Genomic DNA, 21,178 nt, shown 5'->3' on the forward strand with positions numbered 1-21,178 from the left:
CTTATTTCCTCCTATCTTCCCTGTGCTTCTTTCGATCCATAGCCAGAATACTACAAAGCTAGAGACATTCATTGATACATTAATGACTAGCATAATGCAGTGATACTGTACATCCAGTATGTCATTAGCTGTATATATATTTCATGTATTTTATATATTTAATACGATTTAATAGGCCAAGCAACTAAAACAGCTTTATTTTTAAAAACATATATGAATACGTACAAATGTAGTGTTGGGTAATGGGCTTTTAAAGAAAACATTTAGACAGAATGAACAGAAAATGAACAAATTAATTACAATTTTACGAACTTGCCTTATATGCCATCATATAGATTAAAAAAACAAACAAACAAACAGATGATTCATTTGCGCATCGTTGTCCTATGTAAAGCCAAGTATTTTATTTTTACATAATGGACTGTGCTTTCTAGTGGTTTGATTTGATTTTTTTTCCTTTTTTTTCTTTTTGTCTTCTTGTTATTGTGAACATGAACATAGATTATTAACCCATAATTTATTAATAAAGAATTTAACCCTAGGTGAAGGCTAAAATCTTGGCCAATTTGATTACACAGTCATCATCTTTTTGATGACACACACACACACACACACAGAGAGAGAGAGAGAGAGAGAGAGAGAGAGAGAGAGAGAGAGAGAGTGAGAGAGAAAACGCAACAATATACAGTAATTATTAATTAATTAGCATAAATATCTCTGATCTCTGAGATCTTGATGATGATGATGATGATGATGATGGACAAAAACCTGAGTGTATATGAGCAAAGAGCCACTTGGTGGCCAAAGCAAATGACCGGTGTCTGCAGTTCATCCAGAGCAAGAACACACTCTCTGTGATCCCCTGTTTCCCTCATCTCTCATTTCATTAGCGTGCTGCTCTTTTTTGCTGTGCTGGCCAGAGGCAGATTAGACAGACGAGGGTCAATCCTATTAAAGAAGTCTCTGTAAGCTGCAGCAATCACAGACGGATACACGCTCACACACTCCTATAGGTCTCCGCCATCCAACCTATATTCTTACTCCTTCGTTTTTGTCATTTTTTTTTCTGTGTCTTTCTACTTCGCTTTCAGATTTTGGGCTTGTCCACTTGTCTGTTTGCTTTCCGGAAAATCGCCTTGATCTCTTCTGTCACCATGTCCTGCCAGTTATCCCTAAAATGAGAACATCACATAAAAGAATCAGAGATTTCAGAAAACCAGCCTTTATATCAATTTAAATCTGATTTCAAATAAAAAAATCTGCTATTATACCAATAGATTATACGTGAATAAAAATCTGATACATATAATATTTGCAATTTATTTAATAAAATGCAAAAGTTTGCCTCCCCTTTACTGTAGGTGCTGGGTGAAAATCACAACACAGTATTATATGCTCATTTAACGTTCATGCAATTAGTTGAGTCTCAATCTGCTAAATTTATTTTAAAATTGATATTAAATTTATATATTTCTATACAACATCTCTAATTTAAGGATGTTTAATGATCGAAAAGATAAGAAAAGAAGAAAAGTTCACATTTATTTCACATTAAATAGCATCATTTAAAACTTATTATAATATCATATCGGCTTATAACTATGCAATGATTGAACATGACTGAACATCTGAAAAATATGATCATTTTTATTAGGGGATGCAAACTTTTGCACTTATCCGCACATCACATATCAGATCGGTGGCACCGTGCATGCATTCTATTGAAAAGAAAAGAAACCGAACTAAATCCCACACACTGAAAAACCACGAACGATGGTGAGGCAAGCGAACAAACAACCACTCCATAGATTTCACTAAACAAATCACAGCCTCTTTAACACCACACATCACACGATACAGCGCGGCATGCGAGTCGCTACCTCCGTGCTTTCTCACTCAGAACCTCAAGCCTTTTTCTCAGCTTTCTTTTTCTTGTAAGCAGCAATGTCTTCAGCACTCAAACCGTGGTTATCCCTGATGCACAAGATTTCACCATCCAACAATTTAGATTAAGTGTAAGTAAGTAAATAAGTAAAGATTACATAATCAATTCCAGAAAAAGAAAAAAATAAATAATGATAACAGTGTAGTATTTTACCCAGTACACATTTATATAGTACATATAAATATTAAGGTTATTTTTTCTTCCTGAATTAAAGTCATACTAGTGTTCATTTAAGATAATTAAGATAATTCATCTTCTTACCCTGCTTTGATCTCAGGAGGCTTCGGTAAAGGCTTATTAAAGTTCGTTTTCCCAACGAGCCAGTATGTTTCTTCAATCCCTTTACCCTGATCACACATCAAACAACAGATCAAATCCGACGAGATGCAATGAGTCAGAGTTTCAGGTCTAATCACACATTTTAAATACACTGTCAAAAACATTCTTGATTTTATATGCTGATTATCTTTTCCAAACAGAGGTGTATAGAGAAAATAAAGAAAGCCGGAGCGTTTTGTTGTTGCTTTTATTACACTAATGAGAACATTGCAGATGAAGGTGAGTTCACATGATGTATGGAAAATGAATCAAAAGGGTTTTTTTACCTTAAGCTCGGTCTTTCCTCTAACTTCGATCTGATAGCCCTCATTCAGTGATTGGAGAATCTTCAAAGTGCTTATGTTCACATGAATTCTATAAGCTGTAAGAAAACCTGAGTGTTAAGAGATGACGATATCATTGTCTTACGACAACGACGATGACAGTGACAATTTATTTATATAGAACAATTAATTACAACTTCCGTCGACCAATGTGCTTTCTATTAGGTCATTAAAAACAGAAAAAACACACAACAAACAAACAGAAAAATTATAAAATCGTACAAATATCCCATCAGCCATACGCTTTTGAAAATAAAAATGTCTTTAGCCTGGACTTGTTGAAATGTTAAAAGAAGAGGCTTGTCTAATGGACAATGGCAAGGCGTTCCAGAGCCTGGGGGCAGCAATACAAAAAGCACGATCTCCCCTGCACTTACTGTAAGCCTCATCTTTGGGGTAAACAATAGATCCTGGTTGGAAGACCGAAGGTATCTAGTGGGTCGATACTCAGTCAGTAACTCACTGAGATAAGGGGGGGACAAACCATTCAGAGATTTCTAAACGAGGAGCAAAATTTTAAAATCCACTCTAAAACAAACAGGCAACCGATGTTATACCACAATAGACCAAGTGTTTGGGTAAATTGACCTGTTTGATACATATATATATATATATATATATATATATATATATATATATATATATATATATGTATATGTATATATACATATATATACATATACATATATATGTATATATATGTATATATACATATACATATATATATATATATATATATATATATGTATCAAACAGGTCAATTTACCCAAACACTTGGTCTAAGCGGTGGAAAATGGATGGATGGATGGACATATATATATATATATATCGTCGCTGTCGGGCGGAAACCTCGTATGTCCAAATTTGGTCAATTTCATATTTTTTCACATATCGATGCTATTGGTCAGTCCCCACGTGGGTCTGTTATTTTTACAAGTTATTAACCAATCTAAAGTCTTGAAAATAGCTTGAGCGCAAATCTCATAACTCCATTGGACACTTCAACTGTCCACCTCTTCCTCACTCCACGGGAGAGCTTCGTGGAATATTTCTCCTTAATAAGAGTTGCAACGAATCAACACGTCTTCTGAGGTAAATGTCTTCAAAACACTGGGCTCAAAGAAAAAAAATCTTGACCCCCCCTAGTTCTGGTGCTCGTCTGAGGACAGGAATTTAGCGCAAGACAATCCACTGCAACGCGGACTAAACCCTGTGCACTGCAGATAAGGTACGGTGTTTTTTTAATTTCCTGAAAAATAACGGTTTTGGAGATACGAGGATTCCACCCGACAGCGACGATATGTGTGTGTGTGTGTGTGTGTGTGTGTGTGTTTGCAGTGACTGTGATAATCTTTTGTTTCTTGTGCTTCACCTGTATTTCAGAAATCAGTTCAAAATAATAAACATTAATTAAAATTTTGCTCCATTTCATTTTTTTGTTCTAGATTTATGCCATCATTAATTATTCTTAATTATGCTTAATTAGGTCTTAATTATTGTATATTATTTTGTAGTAGCAACTTTAACAAGGTATTTTAAGGCTAGCACTTGCACACCCTAAGACTATTAATAAACATATTAAAGCAGTTTATGTAAGTAAGAAAACTTTATATTCAAAGATTTTCTTTATGGAAAAAATATTTACTTTATTTTTGTCGGCTTATTTAACATCTACGAAAGCAGCCTCCAGTGTCAGAACCTTGTATACGTTAGTAACTGTTCCAGGACAGAGGAGAAACATGAGCAGCTGTGCGTTTTTATAAAACAGAGGCCAAAGACAGAAGAAAAGACTGTTAGCTGATATAATGTGAGTTGATAAGAGGAATGTGACTTGCAGACAAAATACCAAATTAATTATACAACAGTCAGTTCTGGTCCGTTAAACCGATCGGTCGAGCGGGGTTCTAAGAGTGTTTATATTTCCTATAACCTTGAGATGTTTCGATCTTTGTATCACTCGCTTGTCTGTCTGTGAAACGCTTACTACAGCAGATTTGGGATATCATTCACATTTATGGCATTTGGCAGAAGCTCTTATCCAGAGCAACTTATATTTATTTTATTTATACAACTGAGCAGTTGAGGACTAGGGGCCTTCCTCAAGGGCCCAGCAGTGGCAGCTTGGATATGCTAGGATTTGTCACAAACCGGTAATTAAACATCTTCACTATTGATCTACAACTACAATTTGTCATAATGAATAATTGCACTGTTGCTTGTGCGAGATTGATAAACAATATGCTGTATCATACTTCAATTCAAATAATCAAAATAGCTGTGTTATAAGAAGAAAAAATACTTCAGGTCACGCAGTTTTTAGAAAATACTTTGGGTGCATTAAAAGAAACTCTACAAAAATATTTACTCACGCAATCCCGTAGATTCCATACGAGAGGCGGTGTTGACTGTATCACCAAAAAGGCAGTATCTAGGCATTGTTAGACCCACAACTCCAGCAACACATGACCCTATAGAGAGACAGTGCACTTTGGGTGAGTGTTATTTCCATAAGCAGACTGCAGAACATTTAAATGTTCTTCAGTTTGTTCCTGTGGTTTACTGCTTATTTCCAAGTCCCACCCTTTATTCTGGATACTGTAGATTTGTACCTAAAATCTGCTCATTAACGTCTATATCTTGCCTGCATTTATTCATTATCTCTGTATCTATTTTTCTTTAGCATCGTGAAATGTGTTAATTTGGCAAGTTAGGAGGTGTGAATTAACCTGAAAGACACTGGAGCCATAATGGTTCTATAAATAATGGTGTCCCAGACTTCTCTCTACTTTGAGGGGTGATTATTCAAGCTTATTATTATTATTATTATTATTATTATTATTATTATTATTATTATTATTATTATTAGTTATGTAGGCCACGGCACACCCACTGTGAGTGTCTGTGGTTCAGAAAAGTTTAATTTCCTCACACTTTGGCAAATAACCTTGAGATACTGTTACAATAAAGTCCAATAAACTGGATGGCTTTACACACAGCTAACTATTCAGGTTCTAACAGAAGTCACCTACCTGAGTGAATGCCTATTCTTATCCTGACCGGAACTTCTGGCATGTGACGCATTTTAAAAGATCCCACAGAGCTCAAGATGTTCAAGGACATGTTGGCAATCTCAGCTGCATGCTTATTCCCATTCCTCTTTGGAAGCCCTGAGGCGACCATGTAGGCATCTCCAATGGTTTCCACCTACCAGGGAAAATAATTGTTTCCTGGGTTGCAAGGATGAATAGATTACAGTGCCTCTAAACATGCAATTTTAAACCATTTGTTTAAAAGTCTGGGGAAAGAAACTGAGAAAAATTGGCTAGGAACATCTGCTGTGCTATTATGCTGCACTATCCCTATTGACTTATTACACATTGAGGACATTGGCCATTATCCAAATGGTAAATTCAGAAAGAAATCCTGAGTTTAGTGATATTGTGTGCTGCAAATATACAATAGTTTACTGTAAGTAACCTTAGCACATTGCTAACTGGTCCTCACAAACTTCTTTATTTGTTAACAAATAAAATATTAAAATTTTCTGTCATTAACAAACTAGCTAAATTCCCTACTTTAAAGGCAGGGTCTCCGATTTTTGAAAGCCAATGTTGACATATAAAATCACCAAAACAAACACGCCCCTAACCCAAATGGGTCCCACCCCTGTATTGATAGCTCCGCCCACACATACATACGCAACCCAGGCAACTAATGGAAAGAAATATGTCTTTATCATAGCTGAAGGGAAGAACAATACGATTGCAGATAAACAAACAAGCAAAAATGACACACAAGCATAATCATGTAAAGGACAAAGGCATATATTAGTTCTGTGTAACAAAACAAAACCAACGTTACTCACCTATCGAGAAGGAAAAAAGCGCCTCGGCGTCTTAAGTAAAGTTGGCCACATATTCACAGATTGGAGATTCCTGAGTCAATAACTCCTGAGCTAAACACTGTTACTACACAAAACACGGTTGTAGCTGCGTCTCTACATTACTACGATAGAAAAGAGGTGTTATTTGTGTAGTACCAGCGTTTAGCTCAGGAGTTATTGACTCGGGAAACTCCAATCTGTGAATATGTGACCAACTTCCTGCTCCTTCAGTTCTCTCCAGCGCTGGAAAGCTGATCCTATATTAACACGTCCTACTTCTTGCCTTATCGTAAGCCTTTCTTCTCTTTCTTTCTTTGTTTTTATCCTCCATGTCAATGTTAAAACCGCTTTCTGCTAATGTCACACATGCCCACTGAACACTCTCTCCGCCCATATTGACAAGACACGCCCCTTTCTGCTCATTGGCTACACGTTAGTTTTTGTTTTTGTTTAGTTTTCGGCCCGACTTATTTTTCTGAAGCATTTCTCAAAAATCTGAGACCCCACCTTTAATATGTGCAATCTGTAATTCTCTTTCTGTTACCACCTTATAAGGTCAAGATATTTTAGGGAAATTCTAACATAACATGTAAGTAAGCAAAAATTTGTATTTTAAAACTAGTCCATTTACAGATTAGCATAATGGCTACATCCATACTGATCTTACCTTGTATACATCATGGTTACTCAACACAGCGTCAAATAGTGTATAGAGGTCATTGAGCAGATCTACAACCTCGATTGGATCGCTGAGTGAGGAGATTGTTGTGAAACCCACTATATCACTAAAGTAGATGGTAACCTGGTCAAAGTACTCTGGCTCCACGGTCGCACCTGTTTTCAATGCCTCAGCCACAGATCTGTAAGATGTCAGGCTCTTGAATAAGACTAGAACATGTCATTTCAAAAGAATTTAAAGCAATAGAGCAATTCACTATGTGTGCATAATTAACTTCAAACTACTTCTTATAACCACAAACAAGAGAATGTAATACTGTATATCGTCGCTGTCGGGCGGAAACCTCGTATGTCCAAATTTGGTCATTATATATTTTTTCACATATCGATGCTATTGGTCAGTCACCACGTGGGTCTGTTATTTTTACAAGTTATTAACCAATCTAAAGTCTTGAAAATAGCTTGAGCGCAAATCTCATAACTCCATTGGACACTTCAACTGTCCACCTCTTCCTCACTCTGCGGGAGAGCTTCGCGGCATATTTCTCCTCAAGAAGAATCGCAACGAATCAACACGTCTTCTGAGGTAAATGTCTTCAAAACACTGGGCTCAAAGAAAAAAAATCTTGACCCCCGCTAGTTCTGGTGCTCGTCTGAGGACAGGAATTTAGCGCAAGACAATCCACTGCAACGCGAACTAAACCCTGTGCACTGCAGATAAGGTACGGCGTTTTTTTAATTTCCTGAAAAATAACGGTTTTGGAGATACGGGGATTCCGCCTGACAGCGACGATATATAACTATGGTTCTATGAACTCGACTCCTGTGAGGGATGGTGAGAATATCCTGTATACCTTCTTGTGCTTGAGACCGAATAAAGTCAGAAAGTGACACAAAACGGTGCAGTATTTGCTCTAGATATTACTTATCAGCCATCTTTTTCTGGAATCTTCTTGGGTTCTTATTTGGTCAGCACTAATTAAGAATGATGGGAAACCCTGGTATCTATGTTTCCGAGACCCACAGTTAAATGTGTTGCTAGCACTATTTTTTATCCCGCCAGGGGTGGTTAAAATCCCTGTGGTAGTGTACCGTATACTGTACAATGCCATGAGAAAGAATCCACCAGGGTGTTCTGATTTAAGCTATTGTCTTCCTGTCCTTCTTCGAGCCACAAGCAGTACTCCATATGCTGTGTGGCAGAGGAGGAAAGGTGTATATTAGATGGTGAGGCCAGTCATGGGCCAATGCATCTTCTCCAAGTGAGCGTACTGCTCTGGCAATAGGTTTGTATGCCATAATTGGCAAATATGCCTGAATCATTACCCTGATAAGACACTGGTAGTGAGATAGGTAGAGACTTAATTTGTTCTGCAGCCTTGTGCAGTCTTAATGATTATTATCTGAATTTGGTCAAGTGGAACAAAAGTACAAACTGAAAACCAGAGCAACCATCCATAATTTCACCTTGTTGTTGTGTTCTAACCTCACACAAGGCTGGTACACACCTACTGTGAACCTGCAGAAAGGCACTGCTTTGCAACCAGGAATGGAGGCAGCAATGCTTACTATAAATCTGATTGCGCTTTCCTTCTTAAAACATCCCTTTCTTTAGAAAAGCCTTTGAAATCTAAAATAGATTAGATTAAGATTCTCCTTTGTAGTATTTAATGTACAGCCACCTGGTGATAATACGCTTCCTAAAAGCTTGTAGATGCAGCAAGCCAAGTGGCCTACTGATATCACCTGCCATCAACAATGTGTACAAATAGGATAACAGTGACCTGCTCCTAAGAGCCAGTCATCATGTACAGAGATATACCCAGTTATCAGAAACAGGGCAGCACTTGAACACATCTCAAAAACAGCCATGATGCTAAAGAGAGGTCAAAGGGTACAACTGGTAATGGTTTAACTTGTGAGGCCTTGGAAGGGAAACCATAAAAACAAGTGTTCAGGGGCAATAGCTTTACTCACTCACTCACTCACTCACTCACTCATTTTCTGCCGCTTATCCGAACTACCTCGGGTCACGGGGAGCCTGTGCCTATCTCAGGCGTCATCGGGCATCAAGGCAGGATACACCCTGGACGGAGTGCCAACCCATCGCAGGGCACACACACACACACTCTCATTCACTCACGCAATCACACACTACGGACAATTTTTCTGGAAACCCCGGAGGCACGGGGAGAACATGCAAACTCCACATACACAAGGTGGAGGCGGGAATCGAACCTCCAACCCTGGAGGTGCTAACCACTAAGCCACCGTGCCCCCCCGCAATAGCTTTACTGTCATGAAAAAGTTCTGCATTGAATGACCTTTTGATCTAAGCAAATCTCACCATCCCTGGTGTTCAGGAGGGGTAAAATCAAAACAGCTCTAAAGTGAAGTGTGTATTTTATAAAGTGAACATCACGTCTGTAAAGTGAACATCGCATCTTATATATTTAATACATTCTTACGGCGGGAGCATTTCAGACAGGAGTTTCTCTGTCCGCTGTTTCTCTATCTCCAACTCTTCTGTCCTTTCTCTGATTAGATCTTCAAGGTTTGAGGAGTACTGCTCCAGCATGCGCAACATCGAGTCTATGATGTTGGTCTTCTTGCCTTTGTTTATAAGCTTGAACTTTAAAAGGGGTACAGAAATTTTGTATTGATTATAAATGAATTTTCATTAAAGTTGATTAAAGTCAAAATATACCACTAAAAGATAAAGTAGATTGTGTAAATTTTGCATTTGAAAGGTATATTTCTTCAAAGATTTGTCCATTGGTAATCCTTTCCTCTAAAGCACATGAACAGATTCAATTTGCCAACTACACAATAGGTCAGTGTGCTAAGAGGAGAATACAGCAGCTCAGCGTTTCCCACATAATCTGGCAGATGTCCAGATTGGCTGTTAAATTGCTTATATCCTCTGACACTGCACTTGTGAAGCCCAGACTGCTTACACTTGTAGGAAGTACATTGGCTCAATAAACTAATTGGAAGTAACAAAATGCTCTGGCAAGCTACCTGATCAAATATTTCATCAAACGCAGGTCTCCTGTCTGGCTGTTCACTCCAACATTGTTTCATTAGTTGGATGCACTCTAGGGGAGCCTGGTCTGGAGCAACCGTAGGCCTGCACATAGGGGGAGGTTTCTTCACCTTCCTAATGATCTCTGCAGAAAATACAAGATACAAATTTAAAGGTCTTGTTATGGTGGCCAAGAGATGCAAGATGGTACAAAGTGACCACCAAACAAACTACAGTCAGGCAACTCTAAACCAAGTTCACTTGACAAAACACAATGAGCAAAATAAAAACATAAAATGATTTTTCACAATGGAAATGTTTAGAGATTTTTATTCGAACTGTGATGTTTTCATTCAACTAACCTTCAGGGGATAGCCCAAGCATGCAGTACGGAGCACCACGGACGACTACTTCTTGGAGTATGATCGCAAAGCTATATACATCACCTTTAAAAGTCCCTTTTCGAGGGCTCTCAGGGTCCCTGAGAAGCTCAGGAGATGTCCAGAATAGATCTGAGGAACAAGGCCAGATTTATCACATACAAGAACATACTGTACAAGAACCCATGCTTGTTGCTATATGATGTTTTTTTTGGTAGAAAAGAGAGACAGATCATACCTTCTGGTGAATGTTCCTCCTTTGGAGCTTTCTGGGATTCAAGAAGCTCATTGAAACCATAATCTGTGATCTTGAGCACAAATCGCCCATCCACCACACAGTTACGTGACTTTAGTCGGCCATGAGGGAATTCACGATGGTGAAGATATTTCATTCCCTGTTTGAAACAGGACAAAATCCTTAGAAGTTTTTTTTAGATACAATTAAACATATAATTCAAGTTTTAGAGAAAAAAAAATATTTTTTATTTTCTTTGGATTGTTTAGACAAAACAATCATAAGATCCAATTCTCTGCTACACATTTTTTGTCACTTAGAAGTTTAGAAGATACCTTGATGAGGTCCAAAAGCAGAGAGGACTTAAACATCCAGTCTAGTTTAACATCATCGTTGCGCAGGAGGTCCTGTAAACTTCCTCTTGAGCAGTGTTCAGTGACCACAGCAAACATGCCACAGTCACAGAAGAACCCAAGAAATGGATTAACATTCTCATTCCTGAGGTCCTTCATCTATAAGAAGAAACAAATAAAAATAGAGATCAAAAGCCTAGTTATTAGGATTAGCAGATTTAGTGCCATTGTTGCAGATACCTTAGTAAATATTTTGGTGGTACTCTGCTTGACTTCCTTGAATTGACCCTTCTCAAACTTCTTGAGCCACACCCAATCACCCTGTTAAAAAAAGTCTTTATTAGTAATGTTCTTACAAAGTTGGAAAACACACAAAAGAAATGTTTACCTCATAGACAGCAACGTTGGAGGTCTCATGAGTTGCTGTTGCCAGACTGTTGATTGAGTGTTCAGCCGACCTCATGCTCTTCTCATCAGCAACGCTTTTGGAGTCACTGAGTTCCTCCAGGGTGATTTTCTAACATGGCACATGAAACAAATAGAAAGGGAAAATCCACCAAGTACAACCTTCATATTCATTCATTCATTCATTCATTTTCTACCGCTTATCCGAACTACCTCGGGTCACGGGGAGCCTGTGCCTATCTCAGGCGTCATCGGGCATCAAGGCAGGATACACCCTGGACGGAATGCCAACCCATCGCAGGGCACACACACACACTCTCATTCACTCACACACTCACACACTACGGACAATTTTCCAGAGATGCCAATCAACCTACCATGCATGTCTTTGGACCGGGGGAGGAAACCGGAGTACCCGGAGGAAACCCCCGAGGCACGGGGAGAACATGCAAACTCCACACACACACAAGGCGGAGGCGGGAATCGAACCCCCAACCCTGGAGGTGTGAGGCGAACGTGCTAACCACTAAGCCACCGTGCCCCCGATACAACCTTCATATTAATCTTTATAATTATGATTTTCATTGAAACCTCCGACTTTCATTGTTTGATATGTCATCCAAAGTTCTTTTTGGCTGCCTGCTAATATTGATACAGTGGAATGTAGGCCTTGCTTCATCTCTACATAAAGAGAGCAATGCAGCAGGACTATAGATCTTTAGTCTGTACAGCTTTCTCATGTATTTATCTGTACACTGTTCTTAAACAGATGAGCTTCTAAAGCCATCAACATCCTTGTGATTGTCAGCTCTTAAATTGCATTAACTAGTCATGCTAAATTGCTAACAAGTCCCTGCTGCAAATCAGCACAACTGTGACGTGACATACGGCTAAGTACGGTGACCCATACTCAGAATTTGTTCTCTGCATTTAACCCATCCAAAGTGCACACACAGCAGTGAACACACACACACCGTGAACACACACACGGAGCAGTGGGCAGCCATTTATGCTGTGGCGCCCGGGGAGCAGTTGGGGGTGTTCGGTGCCTTGCTCAAGGGCACCTCAGTCGTTGCCGGCCCGAGACTTGAACCCACAACCTTCGGGTTACGAGTCAGACTCTCTAACCATTAGGCCACGACTGCCCCTGTGTTACTGTGATGTAGCTGTGATGTAGCTGTATTGCCCCTGTGCTACTGTGATGTAGCTGTGATGTAGCTGTATTGCCCCTGTGCTACTGTGATGTAGCTGTATTGCATTCTGGGTATTGGGTCCAATGTATGCACCAACATCTCCACTGGATTTCCCAATAATATGACTTCGATCTTTAGCTGGAAGCTTTTAGCCACTACTTTTTTGTTTTCCCTTTGCGTTTCAGATCCCTGAATTTTTTGTCCTGTAAAATGTCAATGTAAAAAAAAGTCCCTCTCTGACATCGGAGCGTCACACAACCGCTAAAGTCTTTAAGGAATAACAAAAATTCATCAACCAACAAATTTCAGGTGGCTTTTAAAAACTTTTATTGTAATCAAGCAACAAACCAGGTTAAAGAGTCACAGTACCCGTTTGCTAAGCTGGGGATTGATGAAACTGAGATCTTCAAGAGTAAGCAAGATCCTATTGGGACCTTTCACCAGTTGGAGTTGTTGGATTCGCCTCCTGCCAAAAGAAGACATGCAATTCATAATCAGTGACTCATCGGTGTATCGACAAATTTTCAACACATAAAGTAAAACAGCAATGAGTTACCTAATAAACAGACTTATCCCAATGGCACCAACAATGAAAATGAAGATAATTGCAAACACTATGATGACGTAGATTACATCCACACCTAAAGTAAAAAAACACACAAGTTAGATTATCAGGTCAATCGAGGTTAGATGTCATTAATAGAAGTTAGTTTGGGAACTGTTGGTTTATGCAAGCAATTTAATCCAGTTATCTCAATACCTCCAGTGCAGATGGTTTTAGGACTGAACCAGCAGCTGGAGTCAGCAGAAGGAGAAGAACCCCCAGGATAGTGGATGGACCTGCCAGCATAGCGCACCATGTTCGAGCCAAGGTCCACCAAATAGGTAAGGTAGAGGTCAGTCCCCCAGCCATCCGTGTCCAAGATGACGTAGTTGGTCTGTCCATCACCCTGTGAGTCAATCTGGATGTTCTGATTAAAGCCAGGAAATGTCAGATTCCGTGTGTAGAAAGCCAGGTTGGTTCCTGAGAACCACTGGCCGGCTCTTCTGGTGTTATGCATGGCTTTGGCAAGGAGATAAAAACCATTGTAGATTGTACCAAAAAGGGGAGAAACCTGAAATTCAGAAGTATGGGGAAAAGAAACTATTTTATAAAAAAAGTAATGGAAGCTTTTAAACAATAAGTACAATAAGTACAATATTAAGCTCAGCTTGAATACTTGAGTCTACACCAGGGACCAAAGGGTTTGATAATCACATGTTCGCTTTCATATAAAAGAGTTCCTTGGCTTCCTTTGTATGTTTATTATTATTTTCCAGTAGTACTAACATGTAAGTGGTGAAGAACAAAGATTTTGGATGTGTAACATGTCATTGTGCAGAAATACTTTTAAACATGGAGTGTTTTTTCTTTTACAACGATTGTTATTCCTCCAGATCAGCACGAGATGTACAAATAAGCATGAGCATGATAATCTAAATAGTGGTTATAAATTTGCTTTCCCTTACCTGCTGAGCATCCTGGCTAACGCTTAACTCCTGCTGTTCTTTGGCTTTATTAAAGGCCTGATTAAAGGACATCAGATCTGATGCTACTGTAATGGTGAGCACAGCATCGTATGCTGTTTGTAGCTTGGTGTTGTTCAGGATTGCAAAATAGGAGATATTGGTGTAGGGCAGGCTGTAGAGTAGAGTGTCATAAGGTATAAAGACATAGCTGCCACTTGTTAACCCCATGTCGTAGGCTTTAAGCAGGAAATTCAGCTGCTTTTCACCACCAATCAGCACTGAATGCATGCACATGATGATAACTGGGAGAGAAAAAAACAAGTTAGAGCTGTTGAAGTGCTTCGTTCAAGAGTTGATTCATTAATGCTTCATTTAAAGAGCACACATGTTGGGTCTATAGGATAGATAGATAGATAGATAGATAGATAGATAGATAGATAGATAGATAGATAGATAGATAGATAGATAGATAGATAGATAGACACACTTTATTTAACCTATGATGAATACTGATATATTTTTTTCATATTTCGTCAGATACTTATTTAATTATTATATGAAAACCTGAGAAATACTTAAATATTTTAATGATTTTTTTTGTGTGTTTTGTTTAACTATTCCCCTTTTTTTTTATACCTAATAAGCCAATTCCCACCCAGCAGCCAGATCACATGCTTCCTCATGCAGAAGAAACACATGCAGAAGAAAACGTGATCTGCATGAGCTCATGGATGCATGCGATTGGCTAGTTTCACTGTGATTGACAGGAAAGAAGGTGTATGCCCCTCCTACTACAATATCAGAACACTTTGGATGATTTTAATACACACAAACGTGATTAATTAAATGAATATAAATGTAAATACATATATATTATTTAACACTATCTATACTCAACATGGCTGTCAAACGTTTTCAGTGAATAAAGTGTGTCATTGACCCAGATGCCTGTAGCATATCTCTGTCATAGTTTACTCACATACAGTATGTTTATCTAAATCAGTTAGCTTAAGGCAACTTATTAGACCAGAGCCTAGCTACAGGTCTTGAGACATTACATCCTTAATGAGGAAAGATTTCAGACTTTATTTATGCTCTCTGGTCTGATTAGTTCACTGACACTAAGTCGTGTTTAATAATGAACGAAGATGAGTGTTTATCAGACGTGTGTCATCCATTCAGAGTCATAACAAAGCCTCCAGGACAGAAGATGTTCTGCTTTATGGTTTCTTAGTAAGCTGCAGCTTTTGTCTTATTCAATTCTTTAGGCTAGAGAAAAACAAGAGGCTGCTGAGGGTGTATAATAATCAGCTTTAAACAACTAAGACTAGTGTTCATAGAGCTACATGACACCCATGATATTTCTAAAGGTTTATTTCTATTGGCATCAGCCTTACTTAATGTTGATGTCCACCACAGTCAGATTTTGTTGACGTAACGTCTGGTTATAACATATTTCAGGCTGATATAAGTCATGAACATCATGGTGATGTAACTATGAAAGATTAATCCATTTGATTTAGCTGTTATGTCATCATATGTTATCATGTGTCATAAAGGGTATACATAAGGAGTCACGTAAAGTGTGCTTTTATACATCTGCATCCAAAGTGGACTATTTGACCTTATAGAGTTAACCATGAACCGGCCTTTGCGTTACCTTTGATTTCCCCTGCGTTCTGGATGTTTCTCAGTGCATTCTCCATTTCTGTGTCATTATTTCCAATTGAGGCAACAATTCCTATGGGAAGTCCTTGACTCCTGAGGGAGCTGGCTAGTTTGCTAGCCGTGTCGACCCATATATCCTCGTTAGAGGACACGATGCCGATGTTGGCCCAACTAAAATACTTTAAAACAGTGTAAAGCACCCGTGTGGGCGACGGCAAGATCCGAGCGAACGTTGGGTAGCTCTGAATTCGATCGAGCTCATAGTTTATGCAGGCCCATGAAAAAATAGCTTTATCCCAGTTCTTGCCCATGAGCGTCGCTGCATTACAGTATCCTGGATTTCCAGGTCCCACAATAGCATCGGCTTCTTTTTCATAATACACAAACGTCGTCAGAGCTTTCGACGTTTCGCATGGTTCTTGGAGAACCACAAAGTCAATCGTACAACCCAGGTCCAAAGTGACATCCTTGTTTATTCTACTAATGGCTAACCTTGAAGCTACAGCAGGTAATGTTTTGGAATAAACAGGGTCGCAATTCCAAGGACCGACGACCCCGACTTTGAAAATGAGGCATTGCACGCAGCAAGGAAAAGTTAAAACAGCAAGAATGGTCCATAAGTTGAAAAATGGTAGTGTCGAAAGGCTGTGCTTGCTTCTCAGGACGTTACAACACGGACGGCTGGATAAGTCCAACAGTGTACCTACAAAATGGAGAGGAATTTGTTGCATTGTCCTCTTTTTATATCCGTTAGGATGGGTGGATTTTATATGACCATCTTGGGGGCCAGACTAAAGTATAGCTGAAAGCATAAGAAAAGAATGTTTTGTTGCTGCTTTTCTTTTTTTCTGACCACTTCATTACTTCTTAGAAATGTATTAACAATAAAACAAGTAGAAAGAAAAAATATGGACTTACCTGGAGTCCAAAAGCGATTAAGCTTTTTATCCGTCAAAGGACATCTGCTTTAGACTTCACACATTTTCTGATCATTTCTCAAGTGTTTTTTTTTTTTTCTCCAGCTCTACTGTCTGTTTTCCATACACAAAACCAGCACCATATAACTATCTCTCCAAGCGCAGCAGCAGAGAGAAACCACTTCAGCACCCAGGAGAGATCTTTAGTGCCTGCTGTTAGTAACGAAGTACACGCCGTTTACACTCATCCACCACAAACCCAAAAAACACCAACATTTCCTCATCTCAATGGAGGCCTGCAGTCCGTCAACATCATTGTCCATTATTTTAACTCTTGAACGTTACCTCAGTCTCTTCATCATCACACCGCCCATCGTAATTAAGACAGAAATTATGTAGTGATATAATTGCATTAAAAAAAAAAACAAAACAGGTGATAATTTTCCTGTAGAAATAATCACAGTCTCAAGTCTTTCGTGGTCATTCAAATAAAGTCTTCTCAAAGTGACCCCAGGCTGTGATGTCACCATGAGCCCCGGGTCTAATCCATACTTGGTGAGGCGCCGTGTAAGAGGATTGTAGATGAAGCCTGCATTTATGCCTCACAGGGTACTTACTCATAGAGAGAGCAATTCATTAACTTTGAGTAATACGTGGAAAATAATTGGTAATAAGTACTAAATACTTTTTTGTAGACGCCTACAGGTTTTGTGTGGGGATGATAATGATGTATGTACAACATTTGATGGTTTTTTTCTTTTGAAGGAAATATGGATATTATGTTCTGTATTGATGTTCAACCTACATACAGTATTAACTATCCCTCGGGTGGCCAAGTGTTGTGGTTGTTTTGGCAATAAAGCATGAAGAGAAAAATCAAGTGGACTGTGTTAATTCAGCTCGGGAATATTGCCTTTGTCAGTCTGTTATTTATTTATTTATTTATTTATTTATTTATTTATTTATTTATTTAATGTATGTAATAATTTATATATATATATATATATATATATATATATATATATATATATATATATATATATATATATATATATATATATATGTATAAATGTGTGAACATAAACATAATGGGAAAATATATGAAACATATGGATAAATAAATGGATCATATGAATCATGTGGAAATGAATGAGTCATTTGAAAGAATCACACATGAAGATGAATTAATTGTATTTGAAAAAGTAATGTGGAAAAAAAAAGAAATGGAAATATGTGTGTGTGGAAATAAGGCAAGAGTCATGAGAAAGATTTGAATGTGAGAATAAATCAGTCCTATGTTTAAATAAATGTGTCATGTGAAAGAATCACATGCGAAAGTCAATGAATGTGAACTAAACTTTAGAAATAATTTGTGTGTAAATAAACGAATTGTTGAAATAAATCATAAAAAAATGATAAAAGTCATGTGAAAGTTCAAAAAATAATGTAATTTAGAAACATAACGTGAAAGAAAAAAAACATTTAATCATGTGGAAAATAATCACACATAAAAATGACGAATTGTTTAAAAAAGTGAATCTTAAATAAAAATAAAATAAAAAAGAGGTGAAAACAATGACGTGAATTTAAATGAATCTTTAAAAAAAACGTTCAGAAATGAATCATTTCTGATGACATCAAATGAATTATTTTGTTCAAAATAAACAGAGATGGGGGACTCGAGTCATATGACTTGACTCGAGTCAGACTTAAGTCGTAAATTTGAGACTTGAGACTTGCTTGACAAATATTAAAAAAGACTTGACTTGACTTTGACTTGACATTCATGACTTGAGACTTACTTGTGACTTGCACATGTGTGACTTATTCCCACCTCTGTGAAATGAATCAAGTGGAAAGTAAAAACACATCATATAATTATAATATAATCTGTAAAAATAAAGGAATCATGGCTAAGAATTATATTAAATCAGCTTCCAGAAGAGATCAGATGTGCTTCAAAAGTAGACACTTTTAAATCAAGATTAAAAACACATCTGTTTAACTCTGCATTTACTAAATGATCACTGTGCTGCTTCACACTGACTGCACCTTTTATCCAAATCACTTTCACTCACTCTCACTCATTTTCTACCGCTTATCCGAAGTACCTCTGGTCACGGGGAGCCTGTGCCTCTCAGGCGTCATCGGGCATCAAGGCAGGATACACCCTGGACGGAGTGCCAACCCATCGCAGGGAACACACACACACTCTCATTCACTCACACAATCACACACTACGGACAATTTTCCAGAGATGCCAATCAACCTACCATGCATGTTTTTGGACCGGGGGAGGAAACCGGAGTACCCGGAGGAAACCCCTGAGGCACAGGGAGAACATGTAAACTCCACACACACAAGGCGGAGGCGGGAATCGTACCCACAACCCTGGAGGTGTGAGGCGAACGTGCTAACCACTAAGCCACCGTGACCCCCAAATCACTTTTACTCCTGTTTTATTCTTTTTAACATGTTTTAAACTGTTTTTATTGAAATCACATTTATTTTCTTTAATTGTTCTTTGTTTTTATTATGATTTTATCGTGTGTCTCTTATTTTTACATATATATATATATATATATATATATATATATATATATATATATATATATATATATATATATATATATTTTTTTTTTTTTTTTTTCTCTTATAAACTGTTTTCTAATTTCTATGTAAAGCACTTTGAAAGACCTCTGTGTATGAAATGTGCTATACAAATAAACTTGCCTTGACCTGCCTTGCCTTTTGAAACCACTTTTGAAATTTGTGCGTATCTTAAATGCAAATTTCAAGAGTGAATCATTTTTTTATTATCACTGGCAGGCAAAGTTCATGTTCACAAGGAGTTTTCTGCTCTTTAATAAACATGTTGTCTCCAGGTTGATGTTTTGGTTTCAGTATGAAGGATGTGGTGGGTGATCCCGCTGCTCCTACGGTTTTGTGCTAACAGTAATTGGGCTTCTGCTTTGCCACAACAGTTCAATTGAATTAGTGCAAACGCATGTTGGGAATAATTAAAGTTAACAAGGGGCCATTCTCCGGAGCCGTCCCCAGAGTCGTGGCACATTTGCGTGCGTCAGTTAAACGCTGTTGATTTGAAAAGTCTCTGAGCTCATTTAAACAGAAAGGACGAGCAGACTGCTATTAGACTGGAAAAGTTTACGTTTGGGAAGTACGAGTGCACAGCATCACGCGATTGTTTATATCAAAAACAAATTTAACCCCTTAGTCTCTCGCTTCTATTTTCATTTAAATGCCTCAGTAACTGACGGGTTGTTTGGATGTGTTTAGAAGTTTTATTAACTTTTTATGTTTAATCTTATTGAATATCAAATCATATATATATATACATATCGTCGCTGTCGGGCGGAAACCTCGTATGTCCAAATTTGGTCAATTTCAATTTCATATGCTATTGGTCAGTCCCCACGTGGGTCTGTTATTTTTACAAGTTATTAACCAATCTAAAGTCTTGAAAATAGCTTGAGCGCAAATCTCATAACTCCAGTGAACACTTCAACTGTCCACCTCTTCCTCACTCCGTGGGAGAGCTTCACGGCATATTTCTCCTCAAGAAGAGTCGCAACGAATCAACACGTCTTCTGAGGTAAATGTCTTCAAAACACTGGGCTCAAAGAAAAAAAAATCTTGACCCCCGCTAGTTCTGGTGCTCGTCTGAGGACAGGAATTTAGCGCAAGACAATCCACTGCAACGCGGACTAAACCCTGTGCACTGCAGATAAGGTACGGCGTTTTTTTTCATTTTCTGAAAAATAACGGTTTTGGAGATACGAGGATTCCGCCCGACAGCGATGATATATATAAACGAACAGCCGACTGTGTCCTCAGATTCCTCATCTCAGGCTGGTCTTTGACTGTTCCAGTCCAACCACCTCAAAGTTTGGCAATGTTCTGAGATGCTTTTCAGCTCTTCACAGATGTAAAGTGTGATTATTGAACTTATTGTAACCTTCCAGTCAGTTCAAACAAGTTTTGCCTTTTTCGGGCTAGCCTAGGGGTGGCCAACCAGTCAGAGACCAAGAACCACATTTTTTACTGTGTTACCGCAAAGAGCCACATCATACACATGGGCACACATGAACATCACCTTTTTTTTTCCCTTCCATTTTCAGAGCAAACTTGACATAAATTGTTTACTCAAATGATCTTGCTCCTACTGGGAAACTTTGAGGTATTTTCATCCCACTTACAAGCGCGTTTGACGAAATTACCGTATTGAACTCAAGCGAAGCGAACAGGCATATTAAAAAAAAACAAATAAAAACTTTGATATGAACGCAAGAGCCGCATGAAACCGG

The 21,178-nt window shown here is 38.3% G+C and overlaps 1 protein-coding gene across 1 annotated transcript; it reads right to left on the reverse strand.

Moving 5' to 3' along the window:
- Positions 1-261: 261 nt before the first annotated feature.
- gucy2f (guanylate cyclase 2F, retinal) lies at positions 262-16,992 on the reverse strand. Its single transcript, XM_060888049.1, has 19 exons — positions 16,855-16,992; positions 15,929-16,738; positions 14,269-14,570; positions 13,520-13,874; positions 13,316-13,400; positions 13,129-13,225; positions 11,550-11,678; positions 11,402-11,482; positions 11,144-11,320; positions 10,812-10,968; positions 10,556-10,705; positions 10,190-10,338; positions 9,637-9,800; positions 7,158-7,350; positions 5,637-5,811; positions 4,977-5,075; positions 2,551-2,645; positions 2,207-2,292; positions 262-1,172 (listed from the first exon to the last, which is right to left on the reverse strand). The coding sequence occupies exons 2-19, from the start codon at positions 16,665-16,667 to the stop codon at positions 1,088-1,090; spliced, it is 3,318 nt and encodes a 1,105-aa protein (XP_060744032.1). The 5' UTR covers positions 16,668-16,738; positions 16,855-16,992; the 3' UTR covers positions 262-1,087.
- Between the last annotated feature and the right edge of the window lie 4,186 nt (positions 16,993-21,178).

This window comes from Tachysurus vachellii, chromosome 15 (assembly GCF_030014155.1).
Source record: "Tachysurus vachellii isolate PV-2020 chromosome 15, HZAU_Pvac_v1, whole genome shotgun sequence".
NCBI classification, from domain to species: domain Eukaryota; kingdom Metazoa; phylum Chordata; class Actinopteri; order Siluriformes; family Bagridae; genus Tachysurus; species Tachysurus vachellii.